Source organism: Macaca thibetana, chromosome 20, assembly GCF_024542745.1.
Source record: "Macaca thibetana thibetana isolate TM-01 chromosome 20, ASM2454274v1, whole genome shotgun sequence".
Lineage (NCBI taxonomy): Eukaryota > Metazoa > Chordata > Mammalia > Primates > Cercopithecidae > Macaca > Macaca thibetana.
Genome location: NC_065597.1, coordinates 55,746,605 through 55,766,514, shown reverse-complemented (window position 1 = coordinate 55,766,514; position 19,910 = coordinate 55,746,605). Strand labels below are relative to the sequence as shown.

Here is a 19,910-nt window from a genome sequence, read left to right as displayed (position 1 = left end):
TATTCTTTTTAATCGTTGCCTATCTGATTGGCAAAGGGCAGAGTATTGTTTCAATTTGCATTTCTTTGATTATTAGTGAGTCCAAATATTTCTTCTTATGCAGAAAAACATTTTTGAAAGAATAGTTGTTTTCTGAGAACTTCACAAAAAAACAACTTCAGGAGGAGAAATTGGAATGGAACAGATGCTCAGAGTAATTTAAGCAAATTGCCTACTTAGTGACAATAGTGCTAAGCCAGCTTTAAAAATTATTGCCCAAATGCACTGATCTACCAAAAATCAAGGGATAAATGGGTTATTTTAAATCTCTTCAGTAAGTTTCTCTTTTGGGGAAAAGGCGAATAGAAAAAAATCACACTAGATTGAGCTTAGCCCAAGAAAACCATAGAGCATCAATGTTGAACTCAGATGATCAAACGAGAGAGACCAGTTTGCCACCCGGGCAGTTATATGCAATGGTTCTATCAAGAAATGTGAACAATGACAAGTAAGGAATTTAAAAGGACTCCATGCAACTTGTCTGTAGAAAATATTTTCATTTAAATTGTACATTAATTCAGAAATGTGTCTGTAAATAGAAGTTTTGCAAGTTTTTTGTTGTTGTTGTTTTGTTTTTGAGACAGTCTCGCCCTGTCGCCCAGGCTGGAGTGCAGTGGCGTGATCTCGGCTCACTGCAAGCTCTGCTTCCCAGGTTCACACCATTCTCCTGCCTCAGCCTGTCGAGTAGCTGGGACTACAGGCACACGCCACCAGTCCTGGCTAATTTTTTTGTATTTTCAGTAGAGATGGAGTTTCACCGTGTTAGCGAGGATGGTCTCGATCTCCTGACCTCGTGATCTGCCCACCTCGGCCTCCCAAAGTGCTAGGTTTACAGGCATGAGCCACCGCGCCCGGCTGAAGTTTTGCGAGTTTTAATAGCTTAAAGCCACTAGGAAAACCCATGAGTTGTCTTACTGACAGTTTCATCTGTAAATCTGGAATTTTACATTTGAAATTTTCTCAAAAGAAGACCCACCTTTGGGGTCATCTCAGGTTTACTGTTCTTCCTTCTGTCTTGAAAGCATCATTCTTAAGATTCAGTGAAATGGGTGCAGCCGTAAGAAAAAAAAAAGAAAGACAATGAGATCATGTCCTTTGCAGGGACTTAGATGAAACCGGAAGCCATCATTCTCAGCAAACTAACACAGGAACGGAAAACCAAAGACCGCATGTTCCAACTCATAAATGGGAGTTAAACAATGAGAACACATGGACACAGGGAGGGGAACATCACACACTGGGGCCTGTTGGGGGGTGGGGGGCAAGGGGAGGGAGAGCATTAGGATAAATACCTAAGGCATGAAGGGCTGAAAACCTAGATGATGGGTTGATGGGTGCAGCAAACCACCATGGCACATGTATACCTATGTAACAGACCTGCACGTTCTGCACATGTATCCTAGAACTTAAAGCAAAATAAAGATTCAGTGAAATGGGAAAATTCCACCACTCTATGGTCTTAAGCATATACATTTAGCCCAGACATCTTAGTGCCCTTCTGCATCTCTCCTGCAGCTCACTCCTCCCAATAATTTTGTTTTCAACTTATCCAATCCAAGGATAACTTCAGGCAAATTTAATCAGTATGTTTCTGTTTCTGTTTATAGTAACGTCTTGGGTGTTTTACAATCCCTCTTTGATGTCTAGGATACTTCAGGAGTCTTTTGCATCTAGTGTTTATTTAAAATAAAAAGCGAAACCACGTGTTTAGCGGGGAGGCACAGCGGTCCCTTAAGATGCAGGTCTGTGCCAAGGTTGAAGGATCTCCTTTCATCCCAAACAATTAAATCAGGCTGACTGACCAGAGCCTTCTGGAAACTGGCTTCCCAGCAAAACTGTGTTACTTAATATTTGCTTTCCTTAGATTTGATTTCATTTTCTTTCCTTTTCCACTCTTCTCCCTTACCCCCAACTCCACGCACTCTGGTCACGCTGATCTATACTCCTGGTTCTCCAAATATGCCTTGTAATATCAGCCATCTGTGCCTCTGCTCACACTGTTCTCTCTGCTCAGAAGGAGGTTACCAGTTGCCAGCTTATGGGCTGGAGCTGGTCCACAAATGTGTTTTATTTGGACTTTACTATATTTTTCTTTTAAATTGGAGCCAACACTTAAAAATCACAGAATTTCTCATGAAATTCTGGATTTGTGGCTTCATTTGAAAAACGGGAGCTCTGGCAATGTTGTTTCTGCTTTTATTCAAGGGAGCTGAGCTGTTGTTGTCCTTTCTAGGTGGAGTATGCTTTTAACTGTGACTTCGTTGAAAGAACAAACTTGGCCCCATTCAGTCACTTCCATGACTTGCTTGGCCTCTTTGGGTTGAGTTTGAGACTTCCGCTGGGACATGTGGGTGATCCAAAGGAGAAAGAGAAACAGGTTTTGCCCTTTGGGGCACATTATCCAATTAAGGAGACAAGACATAAATATTTGTCAAATTAAAACTATAAGTGATTGATTGATTGATTTTTATTTTTATTTTTTTTGAGATGGAGTCTCGCTTTGTCACCCAGGCTGGAGTACAGTGGTGCAATCTCAGCTCACTGCAAGCTCCACCTCTCAGGTTCTTCTGCCTCAGTGTCCCGAGTAGCTGGGACTACAGGTGTGCACCACCATGCCTGGCTAAGTTTTGTATTTTTAGTAGAGATGGGGTTTCACCATGTTGAATAGGCTGGTCTCGAACTCCTGGCATCAAGTGATCCACCAGCCTTGGCCTCCCAAAGTGCTGGGATTACAGGTGTGAGCCACCTCACCTGGCCTATAAGTGATTTTTAAAAACCCACAAGAGTTATTGTGCTGCGGGAATTTACTAGTTGAATACAAGGAAAAATAAATACATGTAATTAAGGATTATGAGTTTGGGGGCAAGGGGAAGGATAATAAGTAATGTTTATTCAATATTTACTATGTGCCAAGCAGTTTTCTGTTGCTTTATGTAGATTAACTTATTTCATTCACATAACTCTATGAATAGGTAACAGTATTATCTTCAATTTACAGATGAGTGTTAGGAATGTTTGCTTTTTGGTGTTGTAAAGAAATAGTATTTGAGCATAAATTTAATTCTTTTAGTAAGGCTATTTTTATTTTTTGTAGAAAGGGTTTATTTGTTAGTAGTTTTGTTATAAGAGTATAGTGAACAAAGGAGACAGGGTTATTCATAACTTCACATGTTTACTTTATTGTTGTGTTTGGTTTTTATTGGCTGGAATGGGACTTTACATTTTGTATTTGTCTTGATAGGTTAGTAACTTAGAACTTTTTAAAAGAGGCAAAGGTAGAGGAGAACAAAGGAAGGAGTGGGTAACTTGTGGAATGTTGAGAAAGGTAAAAACACTTTTAAATTAAGGAAGAGGAACAGGTTATGACTTAATGTTTGTTTGGACTAGTATAAATATGTTAGGGTAAATAGGCTAAATTGTGGGAGTTAAGAGTATAAAGTATATTGATTTTTTTATCATGGCTAGTCGATATTTAAGAATGTTAGTGCAGGTTTTTGAATACATTTTGTTTTTTAAGAGAAGTTATTATTTATTTTTAATTAGATGGGGAGGAAAGTTTTTGAAGATGAACCTTTATTTTACTTTTTACATGAGGAAACCAAGTCCTAGAAAAATTAAGCTTGAGGCCATGCAGCTGGAAAAGCCCAGTTGTGTTAATCTAGGATGCATTGTGTTGGAAACAATCTGACTTGGAGACCAGCCTGATCCAAAGCATGCCGCCTGTTACCCTTGGGCAAATCAATTAAGCTCTTTGAGTTTTATTTTATTCCTGCGATAATGATTCTTGCCTGCGTTCTCTTAAGAGGGAGATTGTGATGGTTGAAGGCACAGAAGGTGAAAGTGCTTCTTTGTAACTAACACACACCAAAGAGCCAGGAATTCCCATGGAGCAACTACAAATCTGATTTATCAAATTATTGGACTCTGGTTGGATCACATTAACCTGTAGCAGAACAAGCTGCAGATAAAACTCCTCAGACACCGAGTTAAAGAAGGAAGAGGCTTATTTGGCCGGGAGCATCAGCAGGACTCCTGTTTCAAGAGCCAAGCTCCCCGAGTGAGCAATTCCTGTCCCTTTTAAGGGCTCACAACTCTAAGAGGGTGTGTGTGAGAGGGTCGTGATCGATTGAGCAAGCAGGGGATACGTGACTGGCGGCTGTATGTACTGGTAATCAGAACGAAACAGAACGGGACAGGGATTTTTACAGTGCTCTTCCATACAACATCTGGAATCTATCGATAACATAACCGGTTAGGTCAGGGGTCAATCTTTAACTACCAGGCCCAGGGTGCGGCACTGGGCTGTCTGCTTGTGGATTTCATTTCTGCTTTCAGTTTTTACTTCTTTCTTTGGAGGCAGAAATTGGGCATAAGACAATATGAGGGGTGGTATCCTCCCTTATTCTCCCACCTCTTTGAGACTCTCACTCATTTTATTAGAGGGAGCGCTGACCTTCATTTTCACTACCTATGTCTTTTTGCATGACAGATCGATAGTGATTTAGGTAGTACACTTGTGCTGAAGCATTCTGGTGAACTAGAGTAGCGATGAAACCTTTTACTATTTGAATGAGTACAAGTAGTAAATAAGGGATCAGTAAGCAGGTTCCTATTACTACTATAATTTTTATTATAAGAGTTTTAAATCCTCATAGTGTTGGGAACCATTTTCAAACATGGCCTCAGGGTCAAATCCGTGCCACACTTGTACAGGCACATGTGCCAGTTTCGTCATGTCTTTATGTCTTCGACTACTTGCTCCGATCATCTATGTGCAGGCAGCAATTGGTAAGGTTAAATTTTCTACAGACTTCTCTTTCAGCTGCTAGCAAGGAGTCGAGAGTCATTCTATTTTGATAGCATTTCTCATCTGAGTTTCTTGCCGGGCCAGAACAGTCAAGGTTTTACCAGTTTTATTAATGATGATCTCCAAGACAGCTTGCAACCATATGATTCAGTTGAGCATGTAAATGGGGGTCCGGTATCCCCACGAGCCGTCTTGTGCCCAAGTGGCAGGCCCATAGTATTGTATACTTTTTTCAGGAGGCCATTTATCATCTTTTTAATTATCTATGGCTATGCTTTGCTTTTCGCGGGAAGCATAGTCAGGGAAGCCCAGGAATTTGCCTGTTTTTATGGGCAGTAGGAAGAAAGATGGTTTAATAGTGCCAATAACACAACTACTTGTCTGCTGGACAGGCAGCTTAGCATAGGTTCTATGTCCACAGTATAGCCCAGTGGGGACCGTCCAGTCCCAATGGGATTCTGGGTGGGCCTAAATGGTCTGCAACTTTGGAAATTTACTGAATAGATTTTTCTCTGTGTGGTTTGAACTCCACCATATAGTCTTCCTACAGGAAAGGTGAAGTCCTTCTCCACTCTTGCTATACAGTATTGTCTAATGATTGAGGCTTTTAGGACCTAGAAGTGATCAGGGTGATTCTTTTGGGCCAGAAATTCATCAGGAACTGTGTCTGTAGGTACCAATTCTCGGGCTTCCTATGGCCATTGATCTCCTATTACAGTTCCTCCACATACATAACATGAAGTGACATTGAGAGACTGGGCTACATGCTCAGCTAATTGCAAAAACAAATATCTTGTTTTTCCTGGAATTTCTGGTACTGGCACATTTAGTTTATCACAGAAGGTTTGAAATACAGGCTCAGGAGAGCGTTTATAAACTTTTTCTCAAACCACGATATTTACTTGAAGATCCAGTCCAGCCCCATCAATTTTTAGGGTTACACGTTCTCCTTTTTTCTAGCGAGGATTAAGGGGGTTGGTTATTACTAGTTCTAAGGGGTTACACTGACCACTGGTACAGGAAGGGCCACTTTTCCCTTGCTGAAGGTGGAGAGGATTTTTTCATTTTTTAAATCTAAGTAGCCTAAATGACATAAAACCAGTATCTACATTTATTTTTACACAGTCCTAATTCATGATAAATGTACTTATTTTCTGCCATGTGGCCTGTTTCCTAATTAAGAGAACCACATCCTATTTTTAACTTATTGTTATTAACGACAGAATAGGCATCAAATTTTAAGTTGACTCGTTTGGGCACTTTTTTTTTTTTTTTTTTTTTTGGCTAACACTTTACTCATATCATTTATGAGCCCCTACCAGTCTTCAGTCCCTAATCTTATTTTAAAAACTGTGGTCATGGGAGGCTCAGATGGGTCATAACACACACTAGGTGGTCATTTCTTGGGTTACATACCTTGTATAGAATAACATACAAACAAGTTCTTTTTAGAGTTCCAGTACACTTACAATAACCGTAAAATAATAGGACCATAGCAACCTTTTGTCCTACCTCAGTGACTTGATGTATACACTGGGAACAGCCCTCAGTCTGAGGAAGGTCAGCTGAAGACCTTACTGTACAAATCCAGGATTTAAGGAAAATGAGTCCCGCGATGAACTTCCTTATGCTTCTACCATACATGGACCAGTCAGCTTCCGGGTGTGACTGGAGCAGGGCTTGTCATCTTCAGAGTCACTTTGCAAGGGGTGGTGAAGCTGCTCCCATCCATGTACTGCTGTCTACTGATGTTTAAGGATGGTCTCAGAGGTTGGGCCTGCTAGAATAAACTGAGTCCAATATCTCTAAACAGTTTTGTTCAACTGGGCTCTCTGATACTGGGAGTAAGGTGGTGGGGTTTAGGGTGTTGCAAACTTCAATGGTTATGCGGGGATTTTCACAGAGCAAGCTTTGGTATCTAAGTAGTCTAGCATTCGTTAGCTAATGATGTCCTTTGGTATTTATTAAAGTCACCACAGCATGGGAGGACTTTATGTTTAGGTTTTGCCTAAGAGTTAGCTCTCTGCTTCTTGTGCTAACAGGGCTGTTGCTGCCAGAGCCTTCAGACATGGGGGCCAGCCTTTGGAAACCCTGTCTAGTTGTTTTGAGAGATAGGCCACTGGCCTTGGCCAGGGCCCTGCAGTCTGGGTTAAAACTCCAACTGCCATTTTTCTCTCTTTCTGACACATAGGGTGTAAAGGGTTTTGTCAGGTCAGGTAGCCCCAGGGCTGGGGCCAACATGAGTTTTTCTTTTAACTCATGAAAAGCTTGTTGCTATTGGTTGTAATAGATGTAGTTTATCTAATCCACATTTTTATTAACTGTCACCCACTAAAATATTGTCTTAAATCCTGTAGCTATTTTATTTCAAGCTTTAAATTGATCTGGTATTCCTTGCGGGCCTCCAATTGCATCTAAATAGATGTGAGAGTTGAAAGACCCATAAGGGGCTTCGCTCACTTTACGATGTCTTATTTTTTCTCTCTCTGATTGATGAAATCTCAGGGTGAAAGGGATAGCCAAATGGACTAAAGCACAAATGCCACTCCAGTTATTTGGCAGAGTGCCCAGTAAAGGTCCACCATGATACCACCACACATCCGCTCAGGGATGAACAAGGGCTAATTGATAAGCTCTTGAAAATTCTTAAGCTCATTGCATCCTTTCAGGTCTCTAAGCAATACTAAGCTTCTCCCTGTTGTGAGAGACTCGAAACAAACTTAGTGTTGGGAGACGGAAGCTGGATGGCCCTCGGGGCCTGAACCACAGGGTGCTGGACTTTGGGATATGCCGGACTTGACATGACTTATTATTCCAGACTGTAGAATGCTGGAAAAGAGCTACCATGCAGCCTATGCCTGGTCGACTGTAGGACCACCTTAGTGGAAGGGGGACAATCTGGGCCTCTGGCCTGCCATGTGCACAAACATAACAATTGCTTTTGTTTAACATGCAGATGGAATATTTGATCCATTTTAACCAGGCATTTGCATCTTGGTATCCTGTCTTAATTGCTGAAGTTTGTTTTAAGTCTTTAACTTCTATGATCTTCTAGTAAAGTGAATGTATGATTTTAGGAAATTACAAAAACCGGTTGGGGCAGTCCATCCTTGCTCTTTAGTGGTCCACAGAACATTGGACCAACCATGGCATGAAAGCTCTACATCAGGGGACAAGACTCCTGGTTGGCACTGGGATCTTTATCAAAATCTCCCCGGATTAAATGGTCCTAGTTTAGTAATGCCCAGTCAGGAGGGACAGAAGTACTTTTCTGAAGTAGAAAGCTGTCTTTGACTTGGCAAGTCTCCACAGAGTATAACAAGGCAAGCATTAAATTCAGTAGTTGGAGGGGAAATTGACTTGGTTATGTTAATAACTAGATGGTCAGCAAGAGAAAGAGGAAAGAAGAAAGAGTAATAGAGATGAAAAGACTTAAATTTTTCTTAGCTTTAGTTTGGTAGGGTTTTCCTCTGGGACTATGGCCCATGACTCTGGAGGGGGTGGTGCTTTCTTGACTCGGGTGTGATGAGTACATCCTTTTTTGCTGTACGAACAGCAGTCTTGATGGTTAGCAGCACAAGGTAGGGTCCTTCCCAGGCTGGCTCGAGTTTTTCTTCTTTCCACCTTTTCATGAGAATGTGATCTTCAGGCTGGTGCTGGTTTACTGCAAATTCTAGGGGTGCTACACGTGCTAAAAGACTTTTAGTTTTGAGGGAAAGGAAAGTGGAAGATAAACCAAGTATATAATTTCTAAGAAACTGACCTTTTGTTTTAAATGTGGGGACCTTGGCAGTGGACTTTATAGTCCTTAGTGCCTTTTTACTGAGAAATTTCCTTTAGCATCTCTTTTTATTAGTTTTTAGACTAAAGAAAGCTAAACACCATTTTATATTTAATAATGCTTTTTGTATGATTTTTATACGAGATAAACTAAATTTCATCTTTATATTAGTGTATCATTAATGTTAAACTTAATTTTAATAAAAACTTGTAGACATATTTATCTAATTTTTAATCTTTGACCATAAGGTAAGATTTTATAGACTCTTTTTAACCTTTTATAATTTTTGCTAAAGAGCTGGTTGGTACTTTAAGAAAAGCCTGTTATGCTTTTATTTTAATGTCCAGAAAAACTGGATGATACCTCTTTAACGTTAGCTGATGTGTTTACACACAGAATTTACACACAATTAACGTTTTAAAACTTGCTTAAAACTTTATAACAAAATATACATATTTTTAACCTTTTAATGTAGGTAAAAATCCACATTCTTATGCCTACTTATAATCCTTTTACCAACGGTATACTTTACTTTCCTTATACACCTTGCACATAAACTGTCTCCTCAATAGTTTTAACATTTAGGAGGGCTAATTACTTTTAAATTATACAACATTTCTTGCATGAATTCTTTTTTTAACACATTTTTTTATAACGTTTTTCTTTCACGACTTTTATAGGCAATTTTTTGACATGCCTTAACTTTCTGACTTATTACAAACATTTCTTTCTTTAAACAACCAGTTAATTTATTTCAGGACAAGAATTTACCATATAACACTCTTTTTATATAAATTCCGCCCCTCTTCCCCCCCACTTTTTTTTTAAATCTGTGGACTAGACTGTCTAAGGCACAAGAATAGAAGTTACGATAATACATGTTACACTATTAACTTTTAGCAAACTTTACTTTTCTTGAAAACCTTGTAAGTTTGGGATTTTAATTATCCTTTGCTATTAATAAGACCTTGTTTTGTCTAAATTAACTTAGAATTGGTATAGATGGCTTTTTTTTTCCTTAGCTACTTGTATACCTCTTTCTCACTTTTTTTCTCTCTTTGACTTTGTCTGTCTCTGACTTTCCTTTTGCCTCTGTCTCTTCCTCTCTCTGCCTTTCTCTTTCTTTTTCTCTCTCTCTCTCTCCTTGACTCCCTGTTTGTCTGTCTCATCCTGTCTCTTTCTCTCTCTCTTTGCCTCTTTTCCTCTCTTTCTCTTTCTTTGCCTCTGGCAGCTGCTTATGCTGCTGTTCTCTCAACCACTGTGTGTTGGGGGTGGGGAGTGTAAAACCAGCTGTAACCAAGTGGCTGTGTATGGGAGCTGGTCTGGGTGCCCTGGCTTACAGGTTGCCTTGTGCCATACCTTTGAAACAAGGGACCTGTCCAGGCTTCCTGCTAATGGCCAACCAACTCTAATGCTGGCCAGTCTTACACAAAGTTTTAAGTTTTCCTGGTGTCATAGTACTCCATAGTCTCCCTTAAATCCTTTTTTGAAAATTTTCAACATAGTTCCTAGCAGAGTGGGCTTATTTGTGCCTGGTCCATGCTTCTTTGAGACAAAACACCACGCTCACACCACATGCACACCACAAAACAAAGAATGGGTAAAAAGGGCACACACACACTTTTGCAGTTTACACCAAACCAAAATCAAAATTAAAATCAGAGTGTCTAGAAATCCAAGCCAGGTCAAAACCAAAACCAAAGTATCAAGCAATCCAAGGCAAGTCAAAAACAAAAACCAAAGTGCCGGTACGGGCACACCGTGGGTGATCAGGCCACGCTTCCACTCAAATGGAGTAGGCAAGTTCCCAAGACCAATCCTGTCAAGCAATTCAAACCAAGTCAAAACCAAAACCAAAGTGCCGATAAAGGCATGCTGTGAGTGATCAGGCCACGCTTCCACTCAAATGGAGTAGGCAAGTTCCCAAGACTGGTCCTGTCAAGCAATTCAAACCAGGTCAAAACCAAAACCAAAACCAAAGTGCCGATAAAGGCACGCCATGGGTGATCAGGCCATGTTTCCACTCAAACAGAGTGGGAAAGTTCCAAAGACTAGTCTTACCAAGTTTTAGATGTCCAGACTCCAAGTGCCTGTTCCTTCCCAGTGTTCAGCCTCTGCATTGACCCTCCACCGGGGCCTGCCACACACTGCTCTGGCGAGGCATCCCACTGGGGCAAATGCCTGCCAGGGAGCACTCTCAGGATCCGCGTCACTCATGCTGGTCAGAGTCCCCCGCAGAGATGTTCCACAGGGCAGGCTTAAGCCGCCTAAGGAGCTGCCTCAACTATCCACCAATCACCTCGCTTCCTGGTCAGGGAACCAAGAAATGTAGCAGGACAAGCTGCAGACAAAACTCCTCAGACACCGAGTTAAAGAAGGAAGAGGTTTATTCAGCCGGGGGCATTGGCAGGACTCCTGTCTCAAGAGCCGAGCTCCCCGAGTGAGCAATTCCTGTCCATTTAAGGGTTCACAACACTAAGGCAGTGCATGTAAGGGCATCGTGATTGATTGAGCAAGCAGGGGGTATGTGACTGGGGGCTGCATGTACCGGTAATTAGATTGGAACAAAACAGGATAGGGATTTTCACAGTGCTTTTCTATACAATGTCTGTAATCTATGGATAGCATAACTGATTAGGTCAGGGATTGATCTTTAACTACCAGGCCCAGGGTGTGGCGCCGGGCTGTCTGCCTGTGGATTTCATTTCTGACTTTTAGTTTTCACATGTTCTTTCTTTGGAGGCAGAAGTTGGGCATAAGACAATATGAGGGGTGGTCTCCTCCCTTAAACCGGTGAAGTCCTTTTCAATCTTTAGTGAGCCTATGAATCACCTGCAGATCTTGCTAAAGTGTAGATTCTGATTCAATAAGTCTGGTTGGGAGTCTTCTGTACTTTTTTTGGGGGGTGCGGGGGTGGAGAGAGAGTCTCACTCTGTCGCCCAGGCCAGAGTGCAGTGGTGTGATCTTGGCTCACTGCAACCTCCGCCTCCTGGGTTTAAGCAGTTTTCTGCCTCAGCCTCCTGAGTAACTGGGATTACAGGTGCATGCCACCATGCCCAGCTAATTTTTGTATTTTTAATAGAGACAGGGTTTCACAATGTTGGCCAGGCTGATCTTGAACTCCTGACCTCGTGATCCACCCGCCTCGACCTCCCAAAGTGCTGGGATTTCAGGCGTGAGAGTCTTCTGAACTTCTAACAAACTCACAGGTGATGCTTCTGGTCTGGAGACCAAACTTTGAGCAGCCAGGAACTAGTAGAAGGGTCATGGCGCACTAACAGGTCATTTTCAAGGGTGCAGATCTTCTCTTCTGTTTCTGCCCTCTACCTCCCGGGAATGTTAAGAGGACTTCTCAGACTCACTGTCCTCTTTCCATGGGGCCAGGCTGGCCAGAGTTTAGTGAGATCCTGATTTTGGAGTCTAGACTAGGGCAAAGGAAGGACCCCTTAGTATATGTATTAGGGTTCTCAGCAGTGGTGCATGACTCTGGACATCATTAAAAAAAAGTTACTCGACTTTTCATCTGTTCCTGCTTGTCACTCAAGTCCTCGTAGGAGAGGACGGTTTGCTGCCTTGAGCAGGATTCCAACAGGTTTTCATTCATTCCGCAAATACTGGAGCACCTACTATGTCCCTGTTCTGTGCCAGGCATTGGGTTTCTGGCCTTAATACCATCTAATAGTATCTTCAATTCCTCCTTAAACTTTTGTAGAATGACACACTTATATGAACCTATAGTCATATGGAAGTAAGTGGAGAAATAAATAGAGATGTAATGCCCTTTTAATGAATAATGTTTATAACAGGGACTGTTTGCTACCTCCCCAACATCCATTTCTTTCTTCTTTTCTGCTGATGGGGACTGAGTTTGGTTCAGTTATTTATTTCTCCACATGTGACTCAATTCGGGAGGGTAGCAGTAGCATGCTGGAACCAGCTTGTTGGCAGTTATTTCTAAATTTTAGAAAGTTTGGCAGTTAAACATAGCCATTCTTTTTTACTTTTTATTATTTTTATTTAAAAAAGTATTTAATGGAGACAGGTCTTGCTGTGTTTCCCGAGCTGGTCTTGAATGCCCAGCCTCAAGCAAATCTCCCACCTCATCCTCCCAGTGCTGGGATTACAGGCATGAGCCACTGAGCCTAGCCTTTTTTTTTTTTTTTAAGACAGGGTATTGCTGTGTTGCCCAGGCTGTAGTACAGTGGTTCAATCATAGGTTACTATAAGCCTGAGCTTCTGAGAACATAACCATTCTTAAAAATAAAATTACAGGCTGGGTGTGGTGGCTCACAGTTGTACTCCCACTACTTTGGCAGGCTGAGGCGGGTGGATCACCTGAGATCAGGATTTAAGACCAGCCTGACCAACATGGTGAAACCCGTCTCTACTAAAAATACAAAAATTAGCTGGGTGCAGTGGCGGGTGCCTGTAGTCCCAGCTACTCGGGAGGCTGAGGCAGGAGAATTGCTTGAACCTGGGAGGCAGTGAGCCAAGATCGCACCACTGTACCCCAGCCTGGGCGACAGAGCAAGACTTCGTCTCAAAAAAAAAAAAAAAGTTTAACCTTTAATTTAACAAATTATATTAACAAGGTTACACAAAAGTCTCACTTTCTACTTATTTTAATACCTTTCACTCTTACCTATCTCTTAAGGTAATTCATGTCCATTATATCTACCTGGTGGAAATGGTTGATAATGGTATGCTACTGTGGATCTCTTCCAAACTCTGTGTCTAGTGATGTCACATTGGTAGCTTGAAATCTGCCATGGTGGATGTATTTACACCACAGAAATTGGCACATGCTACAAATTAGGATTTTGATTTTATTATTTTCTTGAGGAGCCATTGAACAATCCTATGCCTAGTTTCAGGGTAAAATCCAATTGATCTAAGTTAAACACAGTACTATGTTTCACATCTCTTAGGCATGTGACCCAGTGCTGGCCAATGAGACAAGAAAGTTGTTTGGCTGGCGAATTTCTTAGAAAGTTTTTCTTGCTTCTAAAAAGGAGACACAGCCGGGTGTGGTGGCTTACACCTGTGATCCCAACATTTTGGGACGCCAAGGTGAGCAGATGGCTTGAGTCCAGGAGTTTGCAACCAACCTGGCAACATGGTGAAACCCTGTCTCTACAAAAAATTAGCCAGGTGTGATGGTACATGCCTGTAGTCTCAGCTATTCGGGAGGCTGAGTGGGGAGAATAAACTGAGCCTGGGAGGTCAAGGCTGCCAATAAGCTGTGATCACACCACTCCACTCCAGCCTGGGAGATAGAGTGAGAACCTGTCTCAAAACAAAACAAAAGAAACAAACAAAAAGGAGACACAGGTTAGAGATGGACTCTGTTTCTGGCCATGTGGTTTTAAGATGGGACGGTTCTAAGATAGCTGGACTTGCAGCCAGTATCTTACAACAATGTCAAGTCAGGATGAACATGTTTGCATTAACATGCCTTTTGTTCTTTATTTTTGTTTTGAATTGTTGGAGCCCAATTCAGAAAAAAATGCCCAACATGTTTATTTATTTTTTTGTATTTTCTCTTCTAGAGGGGACCCTGATAGGTGTGACATCTGGGGAAACACTCCTCTACATTTTGCAGCCTCCAATGGCCATGCCCACTGCGTCTCATTCCTGGTCAACTTTGGTGCCAACATCTTTGCCCTGGATAATGACTTACAGACTCCGCTGGATGCTGCTGCCAGCAGGGAGCAGAATGAATGTGTTGCTCTCCTGGACAAGGCTGCCACTGCGCAGAACATCATGAACCCCAAGAAGGTCACCAGGCTGAAGGAGCAGGCTCAGAAGAATGCCAGGAGGCAGATCAAAGAGTGTGAGAGGCTCCAGGAGAAGCACCAAAATAAGATGGCCCGCACCTACAGCAAGGAGGAGTCTGGGACTGTCTCTTCTTCTAAGGGTACCTTCTCCAGGTCATTCCCTTCAAATGCTTCTGCTCCTGGCACATTCGGGTCACTATCTAAGGGCATTAAAGATACTTTCAAGATCAAGTTCAAAAAGAACAACGATACAGCAGAACAGGTGGGGAAGGAAGGCAGAAGTGGGCAGAGGAACGTGATGGAAGTGTTCAGAGAGGAAGAGGAAGACTCATTCTCAGGGGACTTCAAAGAGAAGCTCCAGTTGTCAGCAGAGGAGGACAGCAGTGTGCGCCATGAATCCATTCTCAATCGTCCAGGTCTAGGAAGTATTGTTTTTAGAAGGAACAGGATATTGAGTCCTGAAGACATCTCAGATAGCAAGAGGGAGTTGGGTTTTAAACTGCCCAGTGAATTGTTTCAAACACAAGGAACATCAGAGACTGATGAGGGTATAGCTGATGAAGAAGAAGAGGAAAACAGCCTCAAAGATGATCTACCATGGGGTGAGGATGAAGTGGAGTGGGAGGAAGATGTGGTCGATGCCACGCCCCTGGAAGTGTTCTTGCTGTCTCAGCACCTGGAAGAATTCCTGCCTATCTTTAAGAGAGAGCAGATTGATCTAGAAGCTCTGCTGCTCTGCTCTGATGAGGACCTTCAGAGCATACAAATGCAGCTGGGTCCCAGGAAGAAAGTTCTGAATGCTATAAACAGGAGGAAGCAGGTGCTACAACAGCCTGGGCAGCTGGTCGACACCAGCCTGTGATGGAGGGTTTTGGCCTGGAGCATTGGGGTGATGCTGTGGTCTGCTGGCAGCACTCCAGGCAGCAGCCCCTCTTTACCCAATGCCAGATCACTGGGAATGGATTCTAGGGCATCGGAGATGCCTACTTGAGAGAGAGGCCCAAACTTTACTCTGGGAGGCCCATCCAAATAAATCTCCATGAGAAACTTGAGGAGACTTCATAACAAGAAAATGGCATTTCTCTTCAGTTATCTTATATGTGTGTGTGTGTGTGTGTGTGTGTGTGTATTTTTTTTTTTTTTTTTTTTTGGAGATGAGGGTCTCACTCTCTTACCCAGGCTGGGTTGCAGTGGTATGATCATAGTCCACTGTATTCTCAACCTCCTGGGCTCAAGTGATCTCCCACCTCAGCCTTTCAAGTAGCTGGGACTACAGGTGCACACACCCACACCTGGCTTATTTTGTATGTTTCAGTAGAGGTGGGGTCTTACCACGTTGCCCAGCCTGGTCTCAAACTCCTGACCTCAAGCAGTCCTCCCACCTCAGCCTCCTAAAGCATTGGGATTGCAGGTGTGAACCACTGTACCCAGCCTATCTTTTTGATACTTTTGAATAAAGAAAGGGTCATATGCGTGACAGGAAAATGAAAGAAACTTCCTTTACTTTTCTATCTCTGGATTTAAAATTATAATCTCATGTCCTTATCCTGCTGCTTGCTTTCTGATCCATATAACCTGGGAATTCTAATTCTTTTTCTCTCCTGAGCTCTATGACTTTGCCTGGTGGTAGAGACTAAAGTTCTTTCCTGGCCTGAGGCTTGATGCCCAACTTAAATGCATCTAACCCTTTAACAAATGTGTACATGTTTACAAGTAATGGAAATGCATCTATAATACTCCTGCCTGAGAATAGAGACAGAGTGGCAGTGGGGAGATTGAAGAAAGAAATAGAATACAGATGGTACTTGTTGTTGACTGACTTGTGTCAAATTCATATGTTGGCACTCTAACCCCTAATGTGACTGTATTTGGAAATAAGGCCTTTAAAGAAGTGATTAAGGTTAAATGAAGTCATAAGAATGGGACCCTAATCCTATAGGACTAGCCTCCTTTTTTCCTTTTTTTTTTTTTTTTTTTTTTGAGATGGAGCCTTGCTCTGTCACCCATGCTGGAGTACAGTGGCATGATCTCAGCTCACTACAACCTCTGCCTCCCAGGTTCAAGCAATTTTCATGCCTTAGCCTCCTGAGTAGCTGGGATTACAGGTATGTACCACCACGCCTGGCTAATTTTTTGTATTTTTAGTAGAGACAGGGTTTCACCATGTTGGCCAGGCTGGTCTTGAACTCCTGACCTCGGGTGATCCACCTGCCTTGGCCTCTCAGAGCGCTGGGATTACAGGCGTGAGCCACGGCACCCAGCCTAGGACTGGTGTCCTAAGAAGAGGAAGAGACACGTAGGTAGAAGGGACACAGTGAGGCCACGTGAGAATGCAGTGAGAAGGCAGCCGTCTGCAAGCTGAGGAGAGGGGCCTCAGGAGAAACTAACCCTGCCAACACCTTGATCTTGGACTTCCAGCCTCCAAAGGTGTGAAAAAATAAACTTCTGTTGATAAACTTCTGTTGTTGAAGCCACCCAGTCTGTGGCATTTTGTTACGGCATTCCTAGCAGAATAATACAGTCCTAAGTAAGAGGGGTGGGGGAGGAAACCAAGAAAAACACAGAAAAAAAGTCTGGCCAACTGCAACTGATGAGTTTTTTAAAGGTAAACACCTACTGAAACTTAAGGAAAAAAAAAAAAAACTAAGTTCTTTGGAGGGAAGATTTGATCGTAAAAGGAAATTTCACATTTTCATACTTATTATGTACACATGGTTTATTTACTGTTGTCTGTCACCATTGCTGCATATCCGAATACCTGTAGGTTCCATGATAGAAACTGACAACACTTGGCTCACTCCTGTAATTCCAGCACTTTGGGAGGCCCAGGCAGGCAGATCACTTGAGGTCAGGAGTTCAAGACCAGCCTGGCCAAAATGGCGGAAACCTATCTCTACTAAAAATACAAAAATTAGCCGGGCCTGGTGGCTTGTGTCTGTAATCCCAGCTACTCCAGAGGCTGAGGCAAGAGAATCGCTTGAACCCAAGAGGTGGAGGTTGCAGTGAGTTGAGATCACACCACTGCACTCCAGCCTGGGCGACAAGAGTGAGACTCCATCTCAAAAAAAAAAAAAAAAAAGAAAAGAAAAGAAGAAAGAAACGAACAACACTGCTGCTGACATTTTTTCAGTGGCAATCCCAAATTCAAACTGAAACCCCACTGAATAGCTAAGCTTCATTAGATCTCCACAGCCTGACTTACATCAAGTGGAATTTACTGTTGCTTCTGGATATAATACAGATACAGCTGTTTATCTTCAGTTTGCTTTCTGATGCACATCTGTTTGGGTTACTTCAAGAAGCATCATGGAGGATTCAAGTTTAGGGGAGGATACAGATGCTCAAATCTGATGAACAATTGGCTTATTCTTCCTTAATGAATATATTCAGAAAGCTTGTTAGCCATTGAATAAATATGTTGCATTAGGGGATGATTGTTTACAAATACCATATCTTGTGGAATAAACTGAAGTTGTGCTTGCCTTCATTAATGTGCACAGAAGCAGTTGGCAAATAGAAAGCGCTCAGAAAAGTTTGTAGTCTGAGCCTGCCACTATTATATTTCATCATCACAGATGCCAGAATCCCCGCTTCACCTATTGTCCGGAATCTGCCTAATGAGATACTTGCTCCCCGTCCTGCCCTAACTACATCATAGCAAGAGAGCCATCACTCAGGTTAGTAGAAATGAACTTGAACATTGACTCTCATCCCTTTTTAGGAGATGTTTGTCCCTAGGGGTCTCATCAGGTACCTTTATGCTCTTCTTGGGGGTTCTTTTCTTTTATGATTGACAGAATTAATAGGTGAGGGTTCTCCAAAGGTCTCAGCATCAGGGATGTAGTCTCTCCATCACAGAGTATTGTTATATAATAAAAAAGGTTTATACCATGTTATAAGAGGTTATCAATGTTCTAAGAATTCCAGATCTTTCAAACTAAATACCAACTACAGGGGACTAAGAGAAGATGCCAGAGCAATATAAAGGCCTTGATGAGAGACAAAGACAAGAGGATTATGAACCAGGACGAGTTCAAGTACTCAGTGATCTCAAACTTCCATCTCTTAAACTAGACGCTTAGAATAGATCAATCCAATAATATCTGATCACCCCTGCCACCTGGCCCCTCTTTTCCCCCTCTATGTAGCTTGACATAAAAGTCAACAAGAGGAAAAAGCAGTTGGGAGCATTTCACTAAGAGGAGAGTTCGAGAAGTTATGGTGTGGAAAATGTGTATTGTGCTTATATTCCAGGCCATTGTGTAATACAGGTCAGTTAAATGCTCATAATTCCTAAGTCCAAGTTACCAGCCCAGACCATTGCTTTGGGCACCGAATCCATAAGCCCAAGTCTTACCTGACATCTCTTCTCACATGTCTCACAAGTACCCCGGACGCAATGTGTCCAGGACTGAACCCATTTTCTTCCAAGTTGGCAATTCTCAACTTGGATGATTTTGCCCTGTGTCTCCTAGAGGACATCTGGCAATATCTGGAGACATTTTTGATGGCCATAATAGGGGAACAGTGGTGCCACTGACATCCAATCGGTAGAAACAATGGGTGCTAAACATCCTAGAACGTACAGGACAGATGATAACCATTGTTATCATCTGGATAACAATGAGTTATCCAGACCCAAATAGTGATCGTGCTCCGTTTCAGCTGCGTTGAAACATGCAGCTCTAAATCTCCATTTTTCATAAATGGAAAATTTAACCCAATACTTCTTTTCATCACCCAATTGGTCACCAGGCCCTTTCAACCTTTCAATATGTCTCAGAGCTAAATCCTCTTTGATGTTTGCAAGATGACCTATTGGTTCCTGCCCCCAACCATCACTCACTAGATTGCTGTAAGTATACTTATCTGTCTTATTTCATTCTCCACAAGGCTGGTTGAGTCATGTAATTTTTTTTTTTTTGAGATGGAGTCTTGCTCTGTCGTCCAAGCTGCAGTGCAGTGGCGCGATCTCCGCTCACTGCAAGGTCTGCCTCCCGGGTTCACACCATTCTCCTGCCTCAGCCTCCCGAGTAGCTGGGACTACAGGCATCTGCCACCACACCAGCTAATTTTTTTTATTTTTAGTAGAGGCGGGGTTTCACCGTGTTAGCCAGGATGGTCTTGATCTCCTGACCTCGTGATCCGCCTGCCTTGGCCTCCCAAAGTGCTGGCATTGCAGGTGTCAGCCACCATGCCTGGCCGAGTCATGTAATTTTTTTAATATGCAAGTCTCTTGTCATTTTCTACCTTCCTATTGCTTTTCTTTTTTCTTTTTCTATTTTTCTTTATTTCTTTCTTTCTTTTTTCTTTTTCTTTTCTTTTCTTTTTTTTTTCTTTTTTTTTTTTTTTTTTTTTGACAGAGTTTTGCTGCTATTGCCCAGGCTGGAGTGCAATGGTGCCATCTCAGCTCACCACAACCTTGGCCTCCTGGGTTCAAGCGATTCTCCTGCCTCAGCCTCCCGAATAGCTGGGACTACAGGCATGTGCCACCAAGCCTGGCTAA

The 19,910-nt window shown here is 42.4% G+C and overlaps 1 protein-coding gene across 1 annotated transcript in view; it reads left to right on the top strand.

Moving 5' to 3' along the window:
- Positions 1-18,294, top strand: part of ANKS4B (ankyrin repeat and sterile alpha motif domain containing 4B) — a 28,300-nt gene extending 10,006 nt beyond the window's left edge. The window contains exon 2 of the mRNA XM_050773189.1: positions 14,177-18,294. Within this exon, the coding sequence (XP_050629146.1) occupies positions 14,177-15,266 (1,090 nt within the window). The 3' untranslated portion in view covers positions 15,267-18,294. The remainder of the gene's footprint in view (positions 1-14,176) is intronic.
- Positions 18,295-19,910: the final 1,616 nt, after the last annotated feature.